The sequence below is a fragment of the Oxyura jamaicensis genome, chromosome 1 (assembly GCF_011077185.1).
Source record: "Oxyura jamaicensis isolate SHBP4307 breed ruddy duck chromosome 1, BPBGC_Ojam_1.0, whole genome shotgun sequence".
Taxonomy (NCBI): domain Eukaryota; kingdom Metazoa; phylum Chordata; class Aves; order Anseriformes; family Anatidae; genus Oxyura; species Oxyura jamaicensis.
In genome coordinates, this window is record NC_048893.1 from 80,604,625 (window position 1) to 80,632,269 (window position 27,645).

Here is a 27,645-nt window from a genome sequence, read left to right on the forward strand (position 1 = left end):
CCTTTGCAGCCTTCCTTTGAACTCACCGCAGTAGTTCCATGTCCCTCTTGTACTGGGGAGCCCAAAACTGGACACAATACTCCAGGTGTGGCCTCACCAGGACTGAGCAGAGTGGGAGGATCACCTCCCTTGACCTGCTGGCAACACTTTGCCAAATGCAGCCCAGGATACCATTGGCCCTCTTGGCCACAAGGACATATAGCTGACTCATGGTTAGCCTGCTGTCCACCAGGACTCCCAGGTCCCTCTCTGCAGAGCTGCACTCCAGCAGGTCATCCCACAACCTATACTGGTGCTTGGGGTTATTCCTCCCTAGATGCAGGACCCTGCACTTGCCCTTGTTGAACTTCATGAGGTTCCTCCCAGCCCAACCTTCCAGCCTGTCAAGGTCCCTCTGAATGGTAGCACAACACTCTGGGGTATCAGCCACTCCTCTGATCTTTGTGTCATACTCCTACATCTATATCTTTTTCAACTCCAAAAATCAACACTTACTTTCGTCGAAAGAACAAAAGTCCCAGAAGCAGTCCAATAAATAGTAGAACTCCAAAGATAATGGAGACTATGACTCCACCAGACAGAGCTCCTGTGTCTGCAAAGGAAAAGATAAAGGCCATATTATTTAAAAGAACAAGAATTATTTGTCTGGAATGTAGCAACCAGCTTCTACCAACCACTGGTATTAGGTGAACTATGGCGATTCACCTTCCAGGCAACAGAGTGACCATATTTGAGTCCTAATATGCACATGTAATCCATGCACACAGTGTGTCTTCAGGTGGGTATCTGGTTCACTCTTATCTATGATCCTGGTCTAGATGAGTAATTTATCCCTGTACCTGATTTAGCTTTCAAATAATCCCTGCTGCAGTTGAACTACATGACTCCAGAGGTCTCTTCCCACATGTAAGTGAAGAACAGCTATTCTTCCCTCCCACTCCTCTCTAACTACATTTTCAGATCAGACTCTTCTTCCTGCTCAGCAGCTGATTTAGATTATGGCATAGCAAAGACAAGTTTGCACAGCAGTCTAGTTTGACTCTTCTTTTTTTATGCAGTTCATTTCCCCTTTCTGCCTTCCCTTCCCTTTGAAAATCTGGGTTTGGTCCTTTGCCTAATTAATTTGACAGAGCCACTGGCTGCTTCACATTTTTGAAAACAAGCAAGCACTGACATATGAACTTGAAATCTAACATCATAGTTCTGCTTTCTCAGAAAAAACAAGCGTCAGGCGGTTTCATTTTGTGACTGGATAGAACTCAGTGTTCAGATAACTCAGGTTGTCTTTTTCTACTTAGAGTCTTAAGCTAAAACCATCCATGTCCACACAATATATTTGAATTTATCAGAGTAAATACAAAATTACCTCTGTTGGTTTCTTTTAAGCCTTTATTTCTCGTAAATTAAAAAATGAATAATTTATTTTTAAATACATTAATGAAAAGTGTTCATATCCGTATCTAATGAGCGTCTACATCTTTTAATATTTTTTCTAAAGACATTTAGGAAAGCATGCAGAAAAAAAAGAAAATTCCTAAATACAATGTTTCAATAAGTAAGGGATTTTTAAGCAAGGAACAGCTGCATGACAACAGTGTCTGGAAGTGTTTCCTAACATCCAGTCCAATGCTCAGCATCTGTAAAGCCTAATTAACACTTGTTATTCTTGCTCAATTTGATGCTGACTCATCCCACTAAAATTACTAAAAATCACCAGCTTAGATAGGCAGAAATCAAGAGGCAAAGCTAACACTATTTTTTGCTAAAATCAGAAGGGCAAGATTTGGAAGGGGAAGTAATATATTTTATTAAACCAACTAGAAAAAAGGGACAGGCTCTTAAGTACCTTGCTCTTCTGCAAGAAATTAAGGAATCAAACTCAAATTCAGATTTAAAAAATGTCTCTCCCTACAAATCTTCTTCCACTAATACCCTAAACCATTGCAGCTAAAAATCCTTATATTATCAAAGAATCGCTCCCACCAAATAAAACCTTGTTGGCAAGGTTTTTATCCCTTTCATATTCAAAATACCTTTGCCTTGGCATGATGAGATGATCAACTTTTATTTAAAGAGAGGAAAAAAAAAAAAAAAGCATAAGCTTGGGGAAAGCTGCAAAGTATCTCCTAGCACATTATTTTATAATCAAAAACATCTATTACATGTTAAGTTAAATATTTTCCACAGAACCTTTGTGAGTCTATTGGTTAAGGTTGTTAATGTCATCATAATTGACACTGACTGTATGAAAATCCTACCCAAAGCTCCTGGTGTTAAAAAAAAAAAAAAAAAGAAAATATTTACATGGTATTTCAATCATGGTATCATAAGTCTTTATCAGCTTTTACTGAATTACTATATTTATTAATGTGTGCCTTTGCTTTTTTCTATTTTCTTGCTTCATTACAGTAAAACTAGCCTTTCATAGGCATCATTTCAGTGAACTCACTTCTAGGATTATCAGAAACATCCATAGGGTCACCAGGAGAATCTGTGAATTTGTGGAATAAAAAGAGTAAGCTCCTTTATAGAAAACCTTTGATAAGTCTATGGGTAACCCAGGGAAAGGGAAGGTTGGTTGTAGGACCTGTATAAGATATTCTTTGATACAGGAGAAAGACCTTTTCTGTGGCCTCAGTAGACTTTGGGTTTTGGGTGAGATTTTTTTTTTTTTTTTTCAGCAGCACATATCATCTTTTTGGGCAGAGTAATTGCCAGACTCACATCCAGGGGCTGAACTACATACAGTAGAAATGATGAAGCTGGAAAAAAAAGAGTGGTGCGGTCCTCCGAGTTCTCCTTTTCATTAGCAATTTCCACGTAAAAGGATAAATATGCTAATTATTTTGCTAATACTTGAACTTAGAACTGTTACTATTCAGAATCAAAATGTTTCAGGAGAACTAAATGAACAGATGGTGAATAATTTATCTGTATAACACACAAAACTGACACCGATCAGTTCTGAATGGGAAAGTACAATAGAATTCTGTATAACAGCAAGCACAAAGGATAAAATGATTCTCTGTTGAACATTTTTACAAAGCAAAGCTTTGTAAAGTCTTGGCCCTTGTGACAAAGAACTCAGGAGTGCAATTTCTTTGCCTTTGCAGCTAGCAGAACATAAAAAGAGATTGGTGTAGTATGTGTGTATATAATCTGATGGAGATATGAGTTTCTCACTAATGACATACCAATGGTTGTACTTTACCTGGTGGAAGGGTGCGGAATTCCTGCTCCTGGGAGTAGGGCCCAGGCCCAAGAGGTGTGATGGATCTCACACGAAGCAGGTAGGCTGTGTCTGGTTGAAGGTCTGTCAGAGTGACATTTGGCTCAAGAAGGTGCTTCACTGTGTATCGTGCCTCCTCTCCCTGCAGTGAACAAGGTTAAATAACTAACACACATGGAATGGAACAAAGAGGACACTTTCAGCCCTTTAAGCGGAAGGGGGAAGAACAGACGAGACAGGTCTCACCTTCTCAAAGAACATGACCTCATACTCCACTGCGGTCTGGCTGCGCTGCCTTGGGGCAAGCCAAGAAACAGACAGACTACTGTCATCCCTTTGTGTCAGGATAAAGTGGGACACTGTCACTGGAGCTGCAGGGGAGAAAACAAAGAATATCAGAATTAAATACAAACAACACAAATTAAGGCCTCTCTCCATCAGAGGCTCTATCTTTCCTTCTATATCATACCATGTAACTAGAAATAACTCCCATTGCCACTGCCACTCTCTTAACTTTCTCTTCTGTGGTGAAAGCAAAATGAGGTCTCCAGCTGTAATTTGTTGTTTTCTAAGAATAGCGTGCTAGCTCAATAGTATCTACTCTAATATAAAAAGCACATATCTTTCATCTCTGAAATAAAACCAGTGTTTCAAGAAATTACATTTAACCCAGCACTGCAGTGCTCCATTTCATATGGTACTGTGAAATTCCATACTCAAAATCTCCCAGTTGACTGCAGATGCATGCTATTCATGAATAAAAAGATAATTCTTAACAGTTTGCAGGGACTGACGTGTCAAGCCTGGTTCTCTCCTTGTCCTTCATCATCACCAGGAAGTGATGAGGTAAACCCAACGTAGCTCTGCTTTCCTAGCTCAGAGTTATGCTGCCTCTGCATAGCAAAAGGAAGAAAAGACAGGGAGTCGCATAAAAGTCACTAAATCAGAACTAGGGAAAGTACCAAGGGCTGTTGAGTCATGGGTAATGCCATAGGCCCCGTTCTTCCTGTCACACACATAACAATACCTTCATTGGACTACACCTGTGTATCACAGGGAGGGCTTTATCCTCCTCACCTCTATTAAGTCCTTGGTGGATTCATAGCTCTTGGTCGATAATGCTTATTGCTGATTTAGCTTGCAAGAAATATGACTGATGGACTTTACATGCCAGAGGCAGAGGTACCTTATCATACCATACCAACACATGTGGCAGACAGAAGGAGATGGAGAAAGGTTAAACATTCACAGAGATTCCTCTTCCTTTTCCTGATGAGCAGGAAGAACTTCTCTCTGCTTCTGCTAACCTGCATGTCCAACTGCGACCCAGACAGCTGGAGCAGTTCTCTGGGGTGCAGGTCCCATTCCTGAGACACCATTATGGGCTTCCACAGCAAATGTGTAGTTGGTGTAAGCTTCTAGGCCGTCCACATCCACAGCAGGTTTAGTGAGACCAGAAGCACTGGGGGTGAATACCACACCAGCCTCACACGGCTCACAAGACATGAAATGACAGCGCTGACAGAAGACTGTGTAAGTCAGATCCTTTCGCCCACCATGGTCGCTGGGTGGCTGCCACCATAGAGAGAGCTGTGTGCCAATAAGGGAGAAGCTGACATTGCGGGGAGCTGAGGGGGGACCTACAAGAAATATGAGAGAAAGTATTAGATGCAGTTAATAACACACAAAGCATGGTGTCAGTTTCCCATCTGCTGATGCATTTCAAATTATGCCTTTTGTGTCCTCCCCCCCCCCAACCTCTCTCCCTCTCTGACCTCTCATCGCCATTTCCCAGCACTCTTTCCTCCCTTCTCCTTGTTCTTTCTCTCCAGCCACAACTTACGGGTGCAAGCAATGTTCTGGCCCTCCAAAGGTGCTCGGTAGAAGCCCGTGTTACAGGAACAAGATGTAGCCCCTGACTCATTGGACAAGCTGTTTGGGGGGCACTTGAGGCAGCGGTTAGTCTCCAGAGAGTGACGGTAGAATCCCCGCTGGCAGGCTGTGAAGACACAGACAATTCAACATAAGATCAACAGGAAACAACCTGCCAGTTTCATTAAAATCCTGAAAGCTCCTGTTACATGCTTGCCTTTCTTCCCTTCTTTCAGTTCATAGAAATATTTAGGTTGGAAGGGATCCCTGGAGGTCACCTAGGCCATTCATTTTCTAAGAGCAGACAGAGAGGAGATGCAGACTCAAGGTGGGATCAATGTTATGAGATGATTTGTAGACTGAAGTATCTCAAGAATGTTTAATGAAAACACAACCTAGTCAGCAAATACTTTTTTTTTTCCAGCATATACCCATACTGCTTTCTATCTTACTCTTCAAGTTTTCTGCTCTATCAGTAAATACTGATTCCAAGTCCTTGGATTCCTCAGACTCTTCTGCTTGCTGACTTCCTACAGGATAGCCAGTGGGCTATTTAGCAGAAGCATATTTTCTGATTTCAAATGTTGTACTTAGCAGGGCCCTGGGGAATATGTAGATAATTATCAGTTTGCCTAACAGCACTGAGTGCAACTGGCTATAAAGTTAACACACTGCAAGAGAACACATGCCATGTGTTTCCTATTTCCAGTCCTACAGAAATAAGCAGCCATGTCCTTCTCTAGCTGTATCATCTGACACCATCCTTGATGTGCTACTACTAGCTTGAGCTCTAGGAGTACTAGTCTGTCTACCAGTTATCTTGAGGTTAATGCTTCACCTCTGTAGGTACGTAGCAAGGAGGAAAGGAGTGAGGAAAGTTGCAGTACCCTGAGAATTTAATGCTTTACTGGCCTGTGCTAAATGATTTCCACAGAATCACAGAATGGCCAAAGGTTGGAAGGGACCTCTGAAGATTATCTTGTCCAACCCCCATTTTATCAAGTGTTCTTGAAATACAACCAAACAGCCTATCACTAATCACATAGTTGAGGAATGGAGACACTGATTTTCTACCAAGCTTCTGCCTTGCATTTAACTTGAGCATTGAGGATATTACCCTTTTCACACTGCACTGCGAGAACAACCATGTCCTGGGTAATCCCTCAGGATATCCCAATGGAGAAAATCCCAAAGCCATCTGCTCTGGAGTCTGACTGAAATGGCTTGCTGTGGTAGAGCATAAACCAGAAATCAATCCTTTATCGAGAAAATTAAAAACGTTACAGCCATTCCTTCTACGCAACATAGAGGAACACCTGAAGGAGCTAAAAACTTTTCTGCTAACAAAGGCCCAATCTCAGGAAGAATGATTATCATCACCATAGATTGAGATCTCTCTCTAGATTGCCATCAGAGAACTGGCTTAATCTCAGTCTTGTTGGTTACCTCTCTTGCCCTCAAACGGCAGGCAGACTGTCTCATTAACGTTAGAGGATGCAGCCCAGAGATGCCATTTATATTCTATTTAAGATCAAATCATCTCTTTCAGAAATAGGCAGGAAGAAGAAACAATTATTTGATTTCTAGTCTGCTCATGACCAGGAGCATTTCTACTTGCTGGAGTGAAGATGAAAACTTTGTGACCTCCTGCCATTTTGCTCCAGCATAAGATTTCAAAATTCACAACACTGGATCAGATCAGCTTTGACAGCAACATGAAAAACAAATCAAGAGCAGAGCCACAGATTGGTGTAAGACATATGACAATGTTTAATGACAATACTATTTGCCATAAATGTACAACATACACACACTCTTAATATCAAGCTAACACAGAAAGGAAATTTGGGACATGGACCTACAGTCCACATCTCTTGCTCGGAGTAAAGCCAGCCTCTGCTTTACTCACTGTGGCCCTAGGACCCTTCAGGTAGGATGACTGCCTCAGACGGAGGCAGTAAGCCTAGTAGCAAGGCAGTACAGGGAGGAAACTGCACGGGGGGGGCACATCTGGGTAAAGGGATAAGCCTGGGAGGTAACAGTGAACACACCAGTCTGCTGGACCAGGTCACATCACCTCAGGCTGTGTCTAGACTGAAGAGAAAAATGGAGCCTGGAAGTGCAAGCTGGAGTAAGGGCACACGGCTGTAATATCCAGATGTCAGCAGGCCCACGGTACGGTCCAGGCTAAGGGCAGCCAGCCTCGGGCCCAGGCACGTTTGGAAGGACGGGACGGGACAGCGGGGGCAGAACGCACGAGGCCATTCAGTTTCGGGCAAGTGAGCCAAAACAAGCCCAGGCCAGCCCAGACTGGTGCCCCGGGAGCGGCAGGCACGGCGCAGGCACGGCACAGCCCCGGGGCCACGACGAGGCCCCGGGGCCCGCGCCCTGGCGCCCTGGCGCCTCAGGGCTGAGCCCCCGGCCCCGGCCGCCACGACCAGCTCCGGGCGCTCCCGCCTCCCCCGGCGGCCGCCTCCCCGAGCGGGGCGCCGCGGTTCCCGGGGCCCACGCAGCCGCTGCCGCCGTGCCAGCAGCGGCCGGCAGATGGCTGCCCAGCACCGGGGAGGAGCGGGACGGCTCGGGGCCAGGGCTGGGCGGAGAGCCAGCAACCCCGCGAGGGACGAGGGGCGGGCCCCGCCTCAGAGGCGGTGCGAAGCCTCCCCCAGAGCGCCCGGCTGGGCAGGGCGTGGGGGCGGTAGGCGCCGGCGGCCTGCCGCATTAGCGGGCGAGCGGGCGTCAGGCTGGGGAGCCGGGCTGCCGCTGCTGCCTGCGTCCTTCCCAGTCTGCGCCCTGCTACCTGCGGTTCCCTGTGACGTGGCCGCCATGGGCTCATTTGGCAGAAGCAGGGCAGGCTCTGCCCTCGGCACCCACAGGCTGAGCGAGGCAGAGAGGTGCTCAAGTCATGGAATCGCAGAACCAGAGAATGTTAGGAGGGGGAAGGGGCACGCAAGGATCATCGAGTCCAACTCTATGCACGAAAGTAAGCTCCCATGTCACAGCTTCAATGCTGTTCCCTCAGGTCCTACTGCTGTTCACCAGAGAGATGAGGTCAGCGCCTGCCCCCTGCTCTCCCTCGAAGCAGCAGTTTCAGCTACAGTCCAGGCCCTCTCCCACTCCAGGCACTTGGTTTCCCTGGCCCTTGGTCATCTGCTCCAAGCTTCAGGCAACAAGGTGTGAAAAACAGGTTTGGAAAAGACCTTGCTCACCCAAGAACCAGAGGACAGAGAGGGCAGCAGTGGTCTAACCCTTCACTGCTTATTCCTACAGGTGTTATTGTCCTGAGACTGCCAGCAAGCACTGGGCAGTCTTCAGACACCAGAACTATGCTGACAGGGAGCTCGGCATCAGCAACTGACTCACCCATCACCCTGCAGAGCCCACCAAGAAACCAGAATGCAAGCTAGGGTCATGGTCAGCCTCCTGTATTCACAGTAAATGACGTACTTGAGGAAGTTAATCATGGAGGTCTAGGCTTATTGGCAGAGGTGTAGTCCCAAGCTCAGATAACAGAGAGGTAATAAAATGCTATGAGAGGCTGAGACGTAATGCTCTGGGCAGGCACAGCTTTTCTGAATATGATGGGATGGTTGAGCCATTTATCCACCAGCTGGAAATTCACTGAGGGGTTGGGTGAACTAGTTCAGAACCTGGAGTTCTGACTTTGTTGCCTTCTGTCCTGTACTCAAGTTCAGACTCTCCTCCCTGTTACGAGGCAAGGATCATAGTACAGCTTTCATTTTTCTCTCTTCCTGCTCAAGGCAAAAATCAGAACCAGAATAGTCTGCCTGAAGGTATTCTTCCTCCGTTCTGTCCCTCTTTTTGTGTTTCAAGGGATAGTCCTTCACCTTGCAAGGACAAAAGTAGAAGCCCTGACCTCAGTCTTCATACTGACATGGATTGTTCCCAGTTATCTGCATAATACCATGTCTTTTCTGTAGAGGGAGAGGAACCAAACATGTTCCCCAACAGGCAACCTACATTCACCTTCTCTGATGCTAAAATAACACACTGCTCTGGGGGCTAGAAGTTACCTCTCCCTTCCCCTGCTAGGTTCTACCCCTCTTCCCTTCATCTCTTGGGAGACTTCCCAATTCTCCACAGATACAACAAAAGACACTCCTAGCTGCAGCTGTACTTGGGCAGAGTGGGATAAAAGCGCAGATGAAGAATGAACCTGTGCTGTGATAGCAGCCAGGGCCTGTCCAGGCATGACAGCTTCCCTGCCCCTTCCCAGGGGAGTGCTCTCAGGAGGGCGGGGAGAGCTCTGTAGCACCTAAGTGGAAAAACTGGCTGGGCTATACAAGGATAGGGGATTGCTGGAGAAGGGCAAGGATCTTGTGCTTCAACCTTTGCCAGCTCTCCAAGCAAAATGAGCAGCAAGCAGTGGGGATGCAAAGGGGCACCAGATCCTTGCAGTGAAACAAGGGCAGAACAGAGCAGAGAGGTTACTCCACCAACCCCGAAAGCAGTGCATGGATTCCTTTACCTATATTCTGAACTGCTTCAGCCTTGTGCCGTATGGCTCTGAAAACAAGAGTGGAAATGTGCTCTTACCTCCCTCTCTGCATTAATACATATCCCCAAAACCACCACACATATCCTCTTCCCTGGCATACTCATGAAGTTTCTGTAAGAAGCTGAATCCTCTACCGTCCTTGACAAAGAGAGAGTGCTGCACTGCTTGCTCCAAGAACCCTGTCTCACTCTGTGGCTCCAGTAGCATGGAGACTCCTATGCCTGCTAATTGTCCTTCCTCAGAAATGAGCCAGGCCCTGATGGTATTGTGCAATGTGCTTTACACAGTTTCCCATGGCAGAAGAACCATCCCAATCCAAGCAGAAGGGGGAATGAAGGAGAAACCTGCCCCCCTACAGCTCTTCGCTTTCTAGTCACGGGACAAATGCACTGTACTGTGTGTCTGACCTGTCTGCCCTGAGAGAACAAGGCTGCCATTTAAGGGTTGGGAACTAGTTGTTGAGTGAGTCAGTGTCAATCACACAGTTACAGCTCGCAGAAACTAGCTCCAGAGCTGAAAGCTCCTGGATGAAGCCCAAGAGGGAGTGGAAAGGTGTGTTCAGGTCTTACACCTGACACACAAGGAGAAAATCCCAATTGAATAAGAAGCTAAAGAGGGGAGAAAAAGTTTAAGAAATGGCTGTCAGGCTTAGAGGGCAGGCAAGAAAGAAGTAGACCACACTAACTCCCCTGCTCCCAATTTGTGCTTACAGATACTCTGATCTCCAGCTCCCTGGAACCTCTCCCATGGCCTACAGCCACTGTGTCTGCATACTCACCTACGCAGCTCCCATCGACTTCCTCAAACCCCACAGCACAAAGGCATCGTCCCATTGGTACCAGCCACTCGCCGTCAGTGCTGCAGTGCATCCTTGGGGGAGAGCCCATTTCTTCAGCTGCATGCTCCACGCAGGCCCCAAGCACTTCTGTCAGCCCCTCTGAACCTGCTAGCGTCTCTGGAAAACGGGCAAGGCCTCGCACTGCCTCTGGGCACGTCTTGTAATACACTCGGACAGACACCATTGCTACACAAGCCCCCGAGTTTTGGAAAGCTAAGTAGAAGCCCCGGCGAGACAGCTTCCCAATGGGGCACACTTCTGTGTTCAGCTGCATGGCACCGGATTCAATGTCTCTGTTTGTGAAACTTCGATCTGCTGCCACAGTGTTGAGCTAGGTGAAAGAGAAAAAGACAACAGCTTTAACATCCAAGCAAGCAGCAGCTCTGAGTTACCTACAGCTGTCAAACATTTTTTACACTAAGGCCTTTTAGAGGCTGCATGTTTGGCTGTTTCTAATTTCAGTGCACTGCATGCTTTCTTTGCACTTTGAAGAAATACTAACTGAGCACTATCCTGTCTTGCTTCCATACTCTTCACCATCTCCTTTCAACTAATTTCCAGTCATTCACTTTCTTATACAACACACTGTATTCTTGGTCTGTGATCTTGGATGTCTTTAGGAACTACCCTAGCAGAATTTAACAAATCAGGATCAAAACTCTCTTGTGCTATTTTTGTTTGCAAATCATATGCAATAAAAATTAAAATAAAATCACAACAGCACTTAAAGATGTGTTTTTGAAATTGACCAGTGAATTACAGCTACCCGTTTCCAGGCTGTACTTGATGCAGATCAGACCTTCTACTGAAAGGTGCTTGTCATGCAGTATTCAAGGCATTTTAGCACTGAAAATACTTGGGTGAAGAATGCTTCCATGCTTTTACATTCCCACTGCCTCACCAACTGACAGTGAGAGATGCTTTCTATAGTGGGGCAAATGGGAAAGGTCTCCATGACATCAAATGATATGGAAAAACTGGACTGCAGGTGGGATGGTCTTTCTTAGAGACACTGGTAAATGATCCTCTCCACTGTAGGTCCCTCCCCATTACACGACACCACCTGTTCCATGTAGACGGATGGCAAGAAGTCTGCACAGCAGCTGCTTCTGCTAGTAGGACCACAAAGCTGGTTTAAGAGTTGTAGAAGTATCACACATGCATACAGCAGCCTCCAGTTGCAAGGGAGGTGCACTGGGGAGGGGGAAGGGAAGAGTCAGCTACGATAGCTCTACTCTTCCTGTAGCAGAAGCAGCCGAACTGTAGCTTTTACAGTTCTCTGTTTTCATAACATGTCACTTAAACTGCAGAGGAAAAGGGCAGTCAATTCAGGTCCGTGGTTTCTTTTAGGACACAACTGAGTTACAGAAGTTCCTCTACAAAAAAGCTGAGCTCCCTGCTCTGTAATTCAAATAATTTCATGGCAAGAGGGTAGTAAATCAGGAAAACAGCAGGTAGAATATAGCAGTGCTAAATATTTTCACGCAAGGTAGAAATATGTCATAACAAGTCAACACCTCTAGATTTAGAAAAAATAAAAACAAACACCCTATATCTAATAACAATCAGAGCAAATGAAGAGGAGCACCTACAGAGGTTTGAATTAGGTTCTGTTCTTCACTTGGTCTAATCTTGCTTTATTGCCTAAGGCAAGTCAAATTATTTTGGTCTCTGCTTTACTCTAAAAACTGATGTAACAATCAGGCACAGTTATAATCCTTTAGAATCCTTACCTAAGTTGCATCCAGTTAAATAGGTGGTTAAGAAGAATGGAGGTCTGATCTCACCTGAAAACTATTGCCTCTTCTGGCAGTGACTGCTCTGAGCATCACAGAGGGCACTTAGGGGCAAAGCTTATTCAAAGGACAACACTTATTCATGTCCCTTCCCCAGATGCTGGTTCTCCCATCCGCCCCCAGCCAGCAAGACACACCCAGTTTAAGCTGAAAGGCATAACAGCCTTACACCCACAGCACTACAGACCTTGATGAACAGCGGGCGGCGGAACTGGATACCGACATCTTGCTCAGACTCCATGTAATAGAGGTTGAAAGTCTCTTTGCAGGTCACCACTTCACCTCTGAAGCTCTTGCAGTCCCTCACAGTAAACTTCAGCTCCACGTAAATGCGAGAGGCTGCCTCACCCCGATAAATCCAGTTGGTGCGAAGCCAGTGATCGGTGTCTCCCTCAGAAAGCACACTGCAGTCCTGGTACATATAGACCGGGGTGCCATTTATCATCTGCTGCACTTCACTCCACTGCTCCCAGGGTAAAAGAAAACATGTTAGACAGATGTGAGAAACAAATTTCACCTCAAATACGACAAAATCTACCCTACAAGATCCACTCCTATTTAGCATTCATGACTCAAAGCCTGCATAGCTGAAAGGCCTCTTACACTGCCTTACAGCCCCATATCTGCCTAAACTCTACACTGGGAACACAGAGGATACTCTAATTAGGGTGTAACTCATGTGAAACTGAAAGGAACCACAGCGCATGGACTGCTGCACATCCCCTTCATCCACCTTCGGTTCCAACTTCTTTTCTTTCATGCACTGTCTTGTCTTACATAAAGTCCCCCTACTCCCCTACTTCTTTCTGCCACTGTTTAAATTCATATTGTACAATAAGATATGCCAGGACTGTTAACTGCCCTTGAAAACAGTGCACAGCACTCTGGGGCAAGAGAAGAGAGGGCCTGACACAATGGGAATGCCAACTGCAGAAGCACTGTGCACATTAATTAGGAGTTCACACTTAATTTGGGTGTGATATTTGCAAACCCTAATTTAACTATTAAAACTCAGTTAGCTTTCCTGACTTTATACTAGGTTCTTCTTCTTCCCAGCAAAATAATCACTGGGAGAAGGATGTATGCCCAGCTGGATATATCTCACTGATACTACTTGTATTAATCCAGTAGGGTTTTGTAAGCATTTTCACTGACTTTTTTGTGCTTTTGTTTCCTCACCACAGGTCAGATATGAAATGCAAAGAATGTTCAATGTTAAGTAAGTCACACATGAAAATTGAGAACTTAGAAAGGAAGGTGTTGTCCACAGGGAAAATAGCTTATATCCTTTTTCATTCAGTGTTAATACTGTCTTTTTCATTATGCTTTAAATATTTAATCAAATTACATTCAAACAAGTGCCCACATAGGTATTGGCACAGGTTTAAGCATCTTGGTTTCAAATCACACCCCAGGTTAAGGTGCATTTTAAACAACACCTCAGTGTCTATATTACTCTAAGCTTGTCAGGTCTCATGGGCTGAGCACGAGATTCACACGTTTCTCTTCTTCAGCACAACTACCTCCTGTGCTCACAACACAGCCCTGCAGCTTCTCTCCCAGCTTCTGATCCCACAGACCAGATACAGCTCTGTGGGTTACTCTGCTGGCTAGCGCAGTACTAGAGATAGAGTGCCAAAGGAAATCTCCTGTACAGCCCTACTCTGTAAACTATCAGTGCTTTCTCCAAGACAGCAAGCACTGCCGATAGCACTGGCTCGTATCAGTCTGTTCTCAGCCATTTACCTAAATGCATACTTGCAGTTTCCTCCCAGGAAGTTCTTCAGATGGTATCAATTTGTCCCTTCTTGTTTCCTTTTTCTCTCTATGTAATTAATCTCCAGTGTTACCCCACCCGCTTAATCAGATTCAATTGGTATATACCTGCATCACACGGGATTTTCATTTATTTCACTTACTGCAGGTCAAAGGACTAAGAACAGCAAGAGAGAGAAATGGACTGGTTGATCTCTGTTGATCAACCTCAAGTGTCAATCACTTAATCACCCCTTGGACTATTTCATTGAAGAAATTTCTGGACAACGCTACAGAACTAAATTGACAAGACATCTTGAAGTATATCAAATTAGAAGAGAATAAGTTAGAAAGGGAGTAACAAAAAAGTAATTTTCAAAAGAAACTGCCAACATTCAGAATAGCTTTTAGAAGCATTTTTTCCATGGTTATCTGCCTCCACCAAGCTGATAGGAAATATACAATTGCATTTGAAGGCCAAGAATTAAAAAAGTTGCCACTAACAGTTTATTTCAAGGCAGTGTCACACCTAAGTGTCACCAGAAAGCAATTTTTGCATGTCTCACTAAAAGACATGAATTGTTGTGGTGAAAATATACCATTTTCCTAACTTAACTGATACAGGGCCAAAACTTAAATTTTCAATAGTGACAACTCTGGCAGAATTTTTTCCTATTCTACTACTGGAAAAAAATCCAACCCCCAACTCCTGTATTTCTCAGCATATCTTAGCCCATCTTGTTCCAGACTGAGATCTTCAGAGCAAAGACGTCTATTGTACGGTTTCGTGTGCAGTGTGGCACAAAGAAATAACAAGGAAGTCAGACATGGTTTTTCTAGACTCTGCTGCTGATGGGTAAAGGAAGTAAAATGAGGATATTATTTATGCTAGCAACTGCAGAACTATCGTTAAAAACACTTGTGACTTCATTATTCAGTGAAGCTTTTAAATTCAAAGTAGTGGAGGAATACTGTTACATACAACACTTAATGAAAGGGTGATGAGTCCAGAAGTTGCTAGGCAACCGTCTCACATCCTCAAAGAATCTGCTGCAAAACGTATGCCTCTGTTTTTTAATGTAATGTTCTTAATGAATGTGTGTGGTAGAGTCTGATTCAATCAATAGGAATTACTTGACTCTCCAGCTTGTCTGCCAATGACATTGAATCAACCTCCTTTGATAATATTACTTTCTACCCATTTAATTCCAGACACTGTATCCTTACTCCAGTCATCAGTTTGGACAGAGGATGGGAAATATTTTTATAGGAGAAGTGGAGGAGTCTCAGAGTTGCACTTCCTCATTCCAGCAGGGAGTGAACTGTGGTTTTATGATGCTCTAGAAAACTTTCTCATGAGGTCTGGACCTGTAGAAAGGCTTAGGCTGGAAGGGACCTTTGGAGATCACCTACTCCACTCCCCGTCGCCGAGCAAGCTAAAGAGTTCTTAACCTCTTTACATTTTATTTTTTTAAAAACTCATTTTAAATTATTTTAAATTCCTTCTTAATTTTAAGTTTTAACTGTCTTAAGTTTAAAGTTTAAGTTTAAATTCTTTAAGCTTTTTAGAATTCTTAAAGTTGCTGAGAGGGCAAAAGCCAGTGCTTTCAAGAGAGGGCCATAAATTAGTAGCATGAGTTTCTAAAAAGCCTAAGAATGTGGCTATTGGATTTGAGGACAAAAAGATGCTCTGTGCTTCTCAGTAGCTGACACAGCACTTAACTCCAGAGATTTGTTCTTGAAACTCTTCAAATAATTCCAGCAGAGCAGTTAGTGGTAAGTGAAAGAAAACCTCAGAGATCACTTAGCAAAAGTACCATCTCAATAAGCTCAGAATACTGCAAGGTTAGGGAAAAGGAAGGCAACTTTCCTCCCATTGCTGGGTTGGATTCAATATTAAAGAAAGCAGTGACGGAGAAGATCTGTCTTTATGAAGCCAGTTTAGAATGACATGAATGACAAACTGAGTGCGCTGACAGATATTTGCAGTAAACAGTATGGGCTTGGTCTGCCTTATGACTAAACATCCAAAGATAAGATAAGGTACATACGTTATAATATGTCTTGATTGGCTGTGAATTGATTATATAGTTTGATGCTCTGAAGCCTCAGGAAGGCTTACCTTGCTTCTTCTATCAATAAGCCTTCTCTAGATTAGGTCTGCTTGAAGATGATGATATAGGACAACCTGTGATTCCTCCGTCCATCTCTGAGGTACTCTTCATAAGGTCTGCCTTAAGAAATGAACTGAGACAGTTTGTACGTATTCCTGGAGCCGCTGTCACAGGCTCTTCAGGCATTAGAAAAGTGGTCTTCTTTGGTTTTAGCTTTTTTTTTTTTTTTTTAAGTGAAAAAATTACTTTTATGATGAAAAGTAAAAAACTCACCCTTGCTATGAAGAGATAGGCTACCAGTGACAGAAGCAGCAGACAGTATTGCAAATCCTAAGAGCAAGAGCTTGTGGCTCACAGCAGTAATGCTGTCTCTATCTCTAGCCTGCCAGGCACTTGTCCCATCTCCTTCCAGATAAGAGCCTGCCTGTTGTGACCCATATTTCATTTGCCTTCAGGTTAGCTCAGCACAGTAACTTCCATCTGTGGTTTGCACACCCCTGGGGAAAGGTACAGGGATACTTTTAAGAGACTTTAAAAAGGATAACAACAAAGCAAGATCTTGCCAGTAAGCTTGAAGTTGCTAAACTAAGATGCAGGTCTCTACTGGAGAGGTTAGGAGTTCACATGCTGAAAAGCATTAACTTGTTTAACTTTGGGTTGGAGAGTTACACTAAGATCAAAAGACAAGCTGGGTTAGTACAGCCACCTACAATGAAGAAGAGCTACAGAAAGAGAAATCTTTCTCAACAACTGTACATCATTGGTGCCCCAAGCCTAAAACTGCCTAGCGGAACACACACAGATTTCTCTCTCTCCTTTCTCCACGTAAACAGAAAGGGGGGAGAAATGGAAGCACTTCTGCCTCTTTGGCATTTATATAGCATTTGCATGCCATCATGACAAAAAAAAAAATATTGGCATGGTTTTAGAGTTAAAGGCCAGTTGTACATTACAGATTCAGCTGTATTAGATTCTTAATGTAGTTTCTCAGAGGTAAGAGTGACAAGAGAGACACCTTGCTGATATCTGCTGTAATACTGTGAACAGCTTCTCTTTAGCTAAAATACATCTGATGAAAATCTGTCAGTAGGCAAAGGTTGACCAACCCGTCAAAAATAGCAGCATCACACTGGTGTTTTGAAAATATTCCAGAATTAAGCTTCTGTGACACTGTGCTGAAAGTTGCTCAATGCTGTTGTAAGCTCTCTTGCAGGTGTGGAAGACAATTTAGATGATAATGAAAGAAACATGGTTATAACTAGACTCAGCTTCATGAGTCCTATAACTTTATATCTCAGAACAGCAAAGAGGCTGTTTTTATTTCTTTGAACATTTGGCAATGGTCAGGCAAGTTTGATTTCATCACACCATCATCATGGAACCTTTGATACAACTAAACATAAAAGTAATGGTTACTTGTCTGCATATCTGTCTGGGTGGGATGATATATTCCCCCGCCCCCCCCCCCCCGTGATCCATTGATTATTTTCAGGGAGGAGCAAGTGTTGTGCAATTATTTGTCCTTTAGGGCACTAGTGCACAGGTCTGTATCCCACCCATCTTCCAATTTAACTTGTATTCACATCCTTATGGGAAGGTAAGGTGCTAATCTGAACCACAGAGCTCCAGTGCATTGATTACATAACCTGTTTATCCAATCCAGGTCCTACTGTCTGCTCATTCTCTGCTGGCCACATTAAGGTCTTGCATGAAAACAGTCTGGGTCACAACAGATGCTACCAGGTCAGGGAAAATGATACTCTTGTCCAACAATTCACATAGGTATTTTGGAACACTTATTTCTTATGTGTCTTCTCTTGTAACACCCACTAACTATATCAATAATTACAAAAAACACAGGAGGAGAAAAACAGATGGCGCATCTTAGGAGTTCAGAATTCATGGCTAAAATCCAATTACCAATAAAGCGTTACCTCTCACATATTTGTGCACTACATTCTACGTTGCCTAGAATCTATTGCAAATGAAAGTGTTGTGTTTTTTCTTTTCCCAAGGCAAAGAGCTCAGTCTGGTGTGAGTTATGGTTTTGTACGGTGTGTCAAGTACACTTCCAGTATTTATAGTAAACCTGGAAAATTAGTCTGATGGCAATGGGCAATATTTACTCTGTCTGTATAGGTTCCTTTTAAAAATGAGCATCACATCAGATAAAATCCCAAGCAGGGACAGGGTAGTTGTGCCTTTTCTTTGTAAAGATAAGCATGCCTAGAGAAAAGAAGCTGCAGGAGATGGCAGCATGAAAGTCAAGCGAGTAGATGGCAGGCTCTAGATTAGCCACAGAGAAGGCAGGAACTGGCTTTTGAAGCACTGGAAATAGCCTTCCAAGAAACCAGAGTGAATGAGCAAATTTTTCTGTAACTCAGCCTCTGAATTAGTAAGAATCACACTTCAAAGCTTGGGTCAACCCAGCAAGGACACAGCTGGCAGCAAAAGATATAAAGCCTTTACTTTCTAACTTGTCTGCCTGCAAACTCAGCAGTATTCTAGTTGGTATTATAGTGAAACTTGTTTTGGTTTGGTTTTAACTTTAAATAGCCTGCTCTTCTTTTCAGAGGACCTTGCTATAAGCAGCCTCCTCTTAAAGCTCCAGATGGCTTGTGGTGCTTTTGTGTTCATGCGAGGAAGCTCAGTGAACCTTGTCCACTCTCATCCAACAGCTATAAAGAGATGAGTCAGCTTCCTCAAGCTGCTAGGCAACACTGCTGTCATCACTGTAGTGCCTGAGCAGCCATGGTGATGAATGTAAGTTGTAGAGCATCTTCACTTTGGCTCAGAATGTCTTTTCCTGCCCTTCAAGTCAGAAAACTGAGTTCGCTAGCTGAGATCGCTTCTTGGATGTATGTGCATAACATCATCCGAGACTACTTGTTTGGTGGCTCATGCAATCTGACTTACTGTACAGCTATTAATATGCAATTGACTTCCTCTCATCTCACTTTTCCTATTCCACCTCTCATCCCTCTGATGAAGGTATACCTGGACATGTACATTCTTTTAAAAACCTTTCTCCCAAATATACATGAGGTAACTATTTTTCACTTAATATCATCAACAAGTATCTCCATGAGTCTGCATATCAACAGCAATAGGGCATATCAGGATATCACAGAATAGTCTAGGTTGGAAGAGACCTCCAAGATCACCGAGTCCAACCTCTGACCTAATGCTAACAAATCTTCCACTAAACCATATCCCTAAGCTCTACATCTAAACGTCTTTTAAAGACCTCCAGGGATGGTGACTCAACCAGTTCCCTGGGCAGCCTATTCCAGTGACTAAACATGACCCTAAAGACAGAGCAATTCCCATTTCCAGTTACTTATTGGCTTTCCCAGGCTTTGTCCCTTACTTCTGTGCAGATCTTGTTCACTTGGAGTAAAGCACCTATGCCTGATACTTAAACTGAGAGCAGGCTGAGGTATATAATGATACTTTATTCCAGGGTCAGAGACGATTAACATCTCTGAGTTAGATCCTAGAGGACATACATTATCAACAGCTGTGGAAAGAGAGGCACACAATGGCATTTCTGGTGGTTATGTCTGACACCATCTTCAGATGATACAGACTTGCTGAAACTTGTTCCAGGTAAGACTATCTGAATAAGATACTGATGATTAAGTGAACTGCTCAGGTTTAATGAAATAGGAGAGCCATGCTGGAATCACTTGCAGGTTGAGGGCTGCGGCCCACACCATTATTTTTCATGTCCAGGCTGATCTGTCCGAACAGAAGTGGCAGAAACAGATGCTGATACCAACTGATGGCTGGTTTCTGAGACCTCTTACTACACCGAAACACTACCTTGCTTTGTTAGAACCTGAAGGCCTGTAATCATCATTTTGTGGTCAGTGACATAAAAGTTGCTGACAGGTCACAAGTACTTGATCTAGTCTATTACCTAAAGGAAAAAATTGAGCAGTGTAAAATTTGTACTATGCCTAGGGTTTAATAGGAAAAAAAGCATCAAATAAACAAATCTGAGCACTGACTTACTCAAGGTACAATAATATAGTTTTGGCTGCTGCTACATTCATAATCAGACATCCTGTGAAACACAGAATACAGAGCTGCACAGGAATTGCATAATTTCTAAAGTTTTTCAAGTGTTTTGGGAGCCATAATAACTGCAGCTAGTGGCTATTTATGTCATTGGAATACATTAAGTTGCTGTGCATTTACATGTGTGAAACTACACCAAAGCGAGGTGCCATTCACACTAGGGGACATATTATAAATTTGGAACTGATAGCAACACTCTGAAGTATGGGCAGAAGCAAACAAGTATAGAAAAAAAATGATGTCCTCCACCTCACCATTCATAAGATATTGAGAGCAATGGGAGTCCAGAAAGGAGACTAAGAAAATCTGGATTTGATCCTTATCCTTTAATTCTAATATAATAGGCCAAATTGTGCCTATTGACACAGATAGCAATATGTGGCAGCAGCAGAGTTCACGTGATTTTGGAAATAACAGATACCCAATTAAAAATAAAGTAGCTGTGAAAAAGTACTCTTTTCCAAAGAAAGACTGTTGTAGAACTGCTGAAAAGTACGCCTTGAAAGAAAATCATCATCAGCCACCAAAGAATCACATGTTTAATTTACAATCCACACAACAGCATAGAATGCCACCTTGAGAGGCCCAGCACATAGCATCCTACAGTAAAAATGGCTAAGAACATACATAAAATCTCACGTATACTTATGATTTAAATGGGAAAGGACCTCCAGGTCTCTAATCTCCTGCTCACAGCAATGCTAATTTCAAAAGCCTTGTCTATGGAAAGACAAATGCAAGAGAATAGCATGACTCCTCATTACTATATTTTCAAGGCTGATGCAATTATACTTGAAAGCAAAACAGATAAATCGCATACTGTTACTTTACAACCTGACAAGAAGCAATGCTACTGCACCTAGTTTAATTTATTCATTACAGGATTTCAGTAGTCCTTCAGTATTCTGCCTTTCTAAGGCCCTAGTTTTCAATAGTAACTTAAAGTGAATGAAAGACTTTCTAAACAGCTATTACAAAGCAAGCTAGCAGAAACCTTTTAGCAAACAATTTCTATAGACATTTTACTTCAGTCCTACAAACCATTAAGCTTAGGCAAGATTTCACTGCTAGGCAGTGTACTCAAAGTCCAGAACAATGACCCATACTGTCCAAAACTGACTGTCATGCACCATGGTGTTCACAAGCCGAACATATGTTAACAGAAACATTGTCTACATACATAGCTACAACATAGCTACAGACCTTGTCTGACCATGAAACAATCACACATAGCAAACCACTTGATGCACTTAGCATAGGCTAAAAGAGAGCAGAAAACAAAGGTCTGATTCTGCCTCCAGAGTTATCCAACCTCTTCTGCACAACGCCTCAGAGACTTTGTCCATACAAAGCATGAAAATTCCTTACAGCACATTCCTCCTGTGTGTGATAAGCATATTGACACAAATCCACCTCACAGATAGGAGATCTCTGGCATCTGATGTTAGGTACAAATAGCATTCTTACATTAAATACAGCTCTTCCCTTTGACTCCATAAGCAATACAGCTCAGAAGTTTCCAGCCTGTTATTACTTAAACTAGTCAGACAGTTCAATATTAAGCTTTGCTCTTTTGTATCAAAAATGTTCTGAATTCATCTTGGTTCTCTTTCAAGCACATTTACTTCATCATTCTGAAAGAATGGTTTCAGAAACTTTTTCAGAGTTCTGATTCCAAGATAATTGCCCATGGTTCCCTTTTTGCTTGCGGACATTTGTCAGACATCCACCTAACAGTTATAGGGAAATGATATAATTAGACAAATTCCTGCAAGAGTTGCTCTGAGAAGCCGATTAATCTATTTTTCATAATCTGTTTGTTTACCAGTCATCAGCATCTTGATCTACTAGTATAGAATGCTCTCAGGCTATTCTCTCCAGCATATTCTAAAATTCCTATTTACAATTACATTTTAAATATAGATATAAAAATTTTAAAAAGCAGATGTAGCACAAGCAGAAGGGTATGCCAGCTCCTAGCACTGCTATGAACCTACTCCACAAAAAGCAGATGTTCTGTAACAAAAAATAATCCGATAGAAAGAAGACAACATTTTTAAAATGCACTTTTTCATGTTTCTTCACATCTCTCCAATATACTGATTTCATCCTGAACATGCCTGGAGCACGGTATTGGGTCAAAATCACCACACAGACAGCTGATAGGGACAAGAAGGGGAGCAGTGAGCAAAATACAATCTACATGCATGTCTCAGTATGGCACCTGTTTTGAGTAGCATATAATAATAAGCAAAACAGCTGTACTAACAAAAATGCAGATATGTCATTATAGGAAAACCTCACTATCTGGCTCTTAGCAGGATTACCAGGAGTAGGAGGAGGCTGGGGTGAATTTTAACCAGCCACAGCACATTACAGAGGAAAGTTATGAAAATGAGTTAGGAACAGGCTGAGCCTAGGCCTACTTTATAAGCAACGAGAGTAAAGATTCTTACTCCATAGGAGAGCGTGTGCCTTGCTAGAAAGATACGGATGAGGAATTTGAACTACTTATTAACATGCATCCTTCTAACTACTGTAACATGGTTCCTGAATCCATTTTTCTTTGGTCCTTCCTTCCACCCCACCCATGGTCCAGATCTTAGAAAGGAAATCACCTTCCCTAATTTCAGTTGTAACACAAAGAGGGACTGTTTTATCTGTACTTGATACAAAATATCCGTACTTACACAAAAATAGTTGAGAGCTCAGCTGCCTTTTTGAGTCCAATATTGCAGTGCTTTCAGGAGTAGATTTTGAAGCACTTCCTTCAGCTCAATTTTACAGTCATGAAATAAAGGGAAATGCCTCCCTCGTTATCAGTTGTGAGGGTCAAAAACAGCAACAGGACTGGATATAAAGTCCTAGAACCTTACAGCCCACCCAATAGGCCAGGTTGTTGCCCCATGAGTTCACAATTATTTCCGCAGTCAGCTGATGATTTAAAAAAATAATTTGTAATTGAATCATTCAGTTTAACACTCAATAAGGAAAAAAAAAAAAAAAAAGAACAAGCTTAAGCAGGCAAAGTTTCTAAATTCTTAGAGGCTTGTAGACAGAAATACTTCTGCCATGGCTATTTGCCTGGAGAAGGAAACATATGATTTGATTTTTTCCTTTTTTTCAGTTAAGTTTTATTGCATCATAAAAATGATACATTTCAAGAACACATTTAGTTACTGAAAGCTACTGGAAATCAGTAGGAATCAGAAGACTTACAGTCCTTTAAGAGCTGGCTAGTGGGTGAGGCTGCAGAGGTGAAGGGGCTGCAAAGGAGGCTTTAAAACCATGCAAGGCCCAGGAGAGGATGGGGCTGCAAAAAAAACGCCTGATTCTGGGACACAGGGTGAAATTTCAACTTGGATTACGTTTTTCCATCACCTAGCATTCCCAGGAGCTCCCCATCCTTGAACACGTGTACTCACCCCTACTTCTGGAGGGTCTGGAAGCCAGCCCAGTTCACCCTGTGCAGTGCTTGTGTCTAGCAGATCCACTGAAAAACAGAAGAGGGTAAAGAAAAATCAGTAACTCAACTCATATGTGCCATGGAATGACTTCATTCTAGTTTTGTCAAAGAAGGAAAAGCCTGCACTTTGTCTCTCAGCTCATGCATTCTTTGTGACTTTTTACCTTCAGAACTTATTGCTGGAGGAAGGGTGGGAAAATATAAAACAATGCAACTAATCAGGAGGAGTTAAGAGTTCTTCCTCATGAGACCCTCTGCTCTTCCACTCTCCTCTCAATTAACACACACAGTACATAATGACATGCTAAACTCTGACATTTTTGCCTTTTAAAAGCCATCCCAAAATAGGAGGAGGAGACTGAAGCCGATTGAAATGGGAAGCCAGTATTAGCAGCTGAGCACATCTTTCCTTGGAATGGGAAACCAGCAGACAAAATGGATGAAGAGGCAGGTGATCAAATAAATTACCAACACAAAAGATCAATCGATGTCGCCTAGAGGAACTACTATTCAGTGCTTCAAACACTGGCGGAAAGACAGAGGCAATGTGAAGTTATAAAAGGGTTTTTCCGCTGTCACAAGGCCCAGAAGCAATGAGGCAGTTTCTCAAGCTGACCAGCACTACAGCTCTGACCCCGGCTGTTCACCACCTGATGGTGGCCTAGAAATCGTTTTACCCTTTCCCCCTCTGAACAGTTTTAACCATGAGAGCAAGCTAATAGCATCTCCAGGGCATAGCATTGCCACCTCTCAAAGGATTGCACTGCAAGACTGTGTGTTAAGCCTTGGCTCCTGGAGCCGTGCAATGGAGAAATTCAGTAGTCTATTCATTGTTAGCCCGCAAAGAAGTTTCAAAATACAATCAGACTTTACCGTGAAGTTTTGATCTAAAGAAAAAATGTATCACTTCTTTGGCAAACAGGGGGAAGGGAGAGGAGTTAGAGTAAGTTGTACTGCTGGATATGCAGCTTCATGCCTGCCTTTGGGTCTGCCGGTACTGACAGCACAGACTACTGGTTTTGGTGCACCTTCTGCAGCCCTGACTTGGAAACATAGGAACCTGGAAAAAAATCATTGGATTCCCTTTTGGATTCCTGTGGGTATATTCAGAGGGGACATTTCTAATGTTAACAGGAAGAAAAAAAAAGGGGGGGGGTGAAAGGTAGGAGGGGGGAAATTTTTAAACAGCATTTAAATAACTAGATTTCCTCCCCCTCGTCTGACTGCTTACAAATGCTGCCTGCCAACTACAACTAATAGAGTGTAAAGTGCAGATCAGCAGGAGTCCTGTGGAATGAGGAAGCCGGCTGTGGGCCCAGAATCAGAGATAAGAGGGATTGCACTGCTGTTCTCACCTCTGAAACACCCTTTCAGGATCAGGAGAAGGGAAAAGCAGGAATCCAGGTTTTGCAAGTTTGCTGCATTCACAGCATGGTCATATGGCAAAACCTCCCTAGCCACAGACTCCCTGTCCAGACAAAGCTCCTCACTCACTTCCCTTCTGTTCTCAGTCTATCTGAGATACTATTCTTGTGCTGTTGGCTCCAAAAATTCTCAGGGTGAGGTAGCCTGTCCTTCCAGAACCATCACCCAGATAATATCTATCCCACACACTTCAGGCCTGAAGCAGTGATGTGGAAGTGAGAGGGGCTGCACAGCAAGTTCTAGCAGAGAGCAAAGGAAAAGGAATTCAGAAGAGGCCAGGACAGAAACCTTCCACATCCCATGTACCATGCCATGGGACCGCCAGCAGGTGCTTCTTCAGCTACCCTGTGCCCACTGGAGAAGGCAAAGACCACTCTCAAGAAGCGCATCTCTCAAACTGAAAGACTCACAACAGGGAGTCTCCAAAGAAAGAACAAATGAGTAAGCAGGACTACAAGAGCACAGGGAATACAAGTACTCTGGGGCTACTAGCTCTTTGGCCCACAGCCTCTCTCCTAGAAATCTGTCCATGGCTGTCCAACCACATAGAAGATCTCCCCAAAAAGAAGAAAGACTTCAGATAAGAAAGGACATCAGGGAAATAGGCTGTTCCCTACTACACACCAAGGAAGAGTAGATCACAGACACAGACAAAATAAGATGTTTGAGATAGGTGAGAAGCTGGCAGAGAAGTCCCTGAGTGTAATTGCCAACTACTGGTCACACACTTAAGGAAAACAGCCTGTGTGGCAATACCTTATATTACTTCTCACCTAGGTTTGCCTTCTCCACAACATCTACTAGCTGAATCCATTTAGCTGAATCCTTAATACAAACATGCTTGTCAAGAACAGTTTAAAAGAGCATTCATCCCAGTGAGTCTGAGATGAGCCCTCAGCTGAGCTGCCAGTTATGACTAAATCCTCTCAATCAAGGGCCAGGAGCAGCAAAGGAGGGGGCTGTCCTTGGGATTGAAAAACCCTGACACTTCTCATCACACAAAACAGAGACTCAAAAAGAATTCTCTAACAGGAATTAATTGCAAGAGGTAGGAAACTGAACAGAGATTTACTCTTCCTCACCTCTCTGTTAAAATTTCCATTCCCCAGACATTTCATAACCACTATGCAACTGCCAAGATAGAAAAAAAAAAAAAAAAAAAAAAGGATTACTACTAGTAAAAGGGACTAAATGGAACAGGGAAGGGGAGCAGGGAGTCTTAAAGAAGAGCTGGAAGAGGAAGTTGTAAAGCCCAACACTACCTACCAGCACTGAGGTAAGTGAAAGAGACAGCCTTGCCTTCCAAACCTTCAAAAATGGCTGTTCTCTTGCTCACAAGGGTTAACTGGGCCTCCTTAGGAAACTTTAGGGATGTTTTTGAGGAGGGTGGCAGCAATGACTTTATGAGTTTATGTTTGAGGTTGTTATCTGCAACATTTGTGTTTAATGCATACAGAGGCAGAATTCTCTTGGATCACTGGATATGCCAGTGCTTCATCTGGGTGGGGGTGGAGAGGGAGGGGGGAACCACATACCTGAGCTCAGTTCACTGAGCCACCCAGAGTCAGAAGTGGCTTGCTCTTCACCTTCATCCCCCCACACCCATCTGCCTTCCCTAGGCACCGCAGTGTCCTGCGGACCTTCTCCAGCTCTCTCCAGGCAGGCAGTGCTGTCCCTGGGTCCCCATGCAAGTAGACCAGGCCCTTTTCCCTGCCCTTTAGAGAGAAGTCCCTCTCACTCGCTTGCCACCCAAGACTTGCAGGCCCCACACTCACCTTCTTTCCCAGGCACCTCAGAAGGAAGGAGAGCCCAGAAGAGAAGGAGCCCAAGGGAGAGCTCAATCCTGCCAGTCGAGGTCCTCAGCTCCATGCTGGCTGGAGAGGGGGCCTCGATCCCAGCCCCTGGCTGCTCTCCTGGCTCAGGCCTCCGAGCCTCAGCTCCTGCTCGGAGCGCATGAACCTCTCCCACAGCCTCCTGACTGGAGCGCGCACATTGCACAACCTCCCCGCCTGGCCCACAGTTATGATGAAAGATCAAGGCAAGTGGGTGGAGAAGCCTTACTGCCTTTACCTGTTTTAAAGGGGCTGGTCACAGACTTCCCATCTGGCAGGCAAATAAACCCACCTTAAAGGCAGCCACCTTTTTCCTGGGAGCCTCCCTCCACTTTTGCTCCAGCCCCGTAAGAGGCTCCCGATTGCCACCTCCCGGGCAGCCCTCGCTACCGTACTCAGTCCTGCTCCGGAGACTCCTTTTGCTGATACTCAGCCTGAACCACCCTGTCACAGCTGCGAGCCATTTCCTTGGGTCCTATTGTTGGTCACCAGAGAGCACAGCTCAGCGCCTGCCCCTCCACTCCCCCACCATGAGGAAGCAGTAGACTTGTGATGAGGTCTCCCTTCAGCCCTCTCCTCTCCAGGCTGAAAAAAAAACAACTGACTTCAGCTACTCTTCATATGTCTTCCCCTCCAGACCTTTCACCATCTTGCAGAATTATCATTTTCCTGTTAGTAAGCTCCTCGTCATGGGCAAAGGCTCCTGCTTTTCAGTACAA

At 43.8% G+C, this 27,645-nt stretch overlaps 1 protein-coding gene across 2 annotated transcripts in view; it reads right to left on the reverse strand.

The window, feature by feature from the left end:
* Positions 1–27,337, reverse strand: part of EPHA1 (EPH receptor A1) — a 34,631-nt gene extending 7,294 nt beyond the window's left edge. Inside the window, exons 1-9 of one of the 2 annotated variants that reach the window (XM_035313698.1) lie at positions 27,165–27,337; positions 23,629–23,696; positions 12,439–12,714; positions 10,396–10,786; positions 5,073–5,228; positions 4,537–4,869; positions 3,476–3,600; positions 3,212–3,371; positions 496–592 (exon numbers count right to left, since the gene is read on the reverse strand). In XM_035313698.1, the coding sequence (XP_035169589.1) occupies positions 496–592; positions 3,212–3,371; positions 3,476–3,600; positions 4,537–4,869; positions 5,073–5,228; positions 10,396–10,786; positions 12,439–12,696 (1,520 nt within the window). In that variant the 5' untranslated portion in view covers positions 12,697–12,714; positions 23,629–23,696; positions 27,165–27,337. Of the gene's footprint in view, positions 1–495; positions 593–3,211; positions 3,372–3,475; positions 3,601–4,536; positions 4,870–5,072; positions 5,229–10,395; positions 10,787–12,438; positions 12,715–23,628; positions 23,697–26,869 lie in introns of both variants that reach the window. The other variant, XM_035313691.1, reaches the window with a different exon arrangement.
* Between the last annotated feature and the right edge of the window lie 308 nt (positions 27,338–27,645).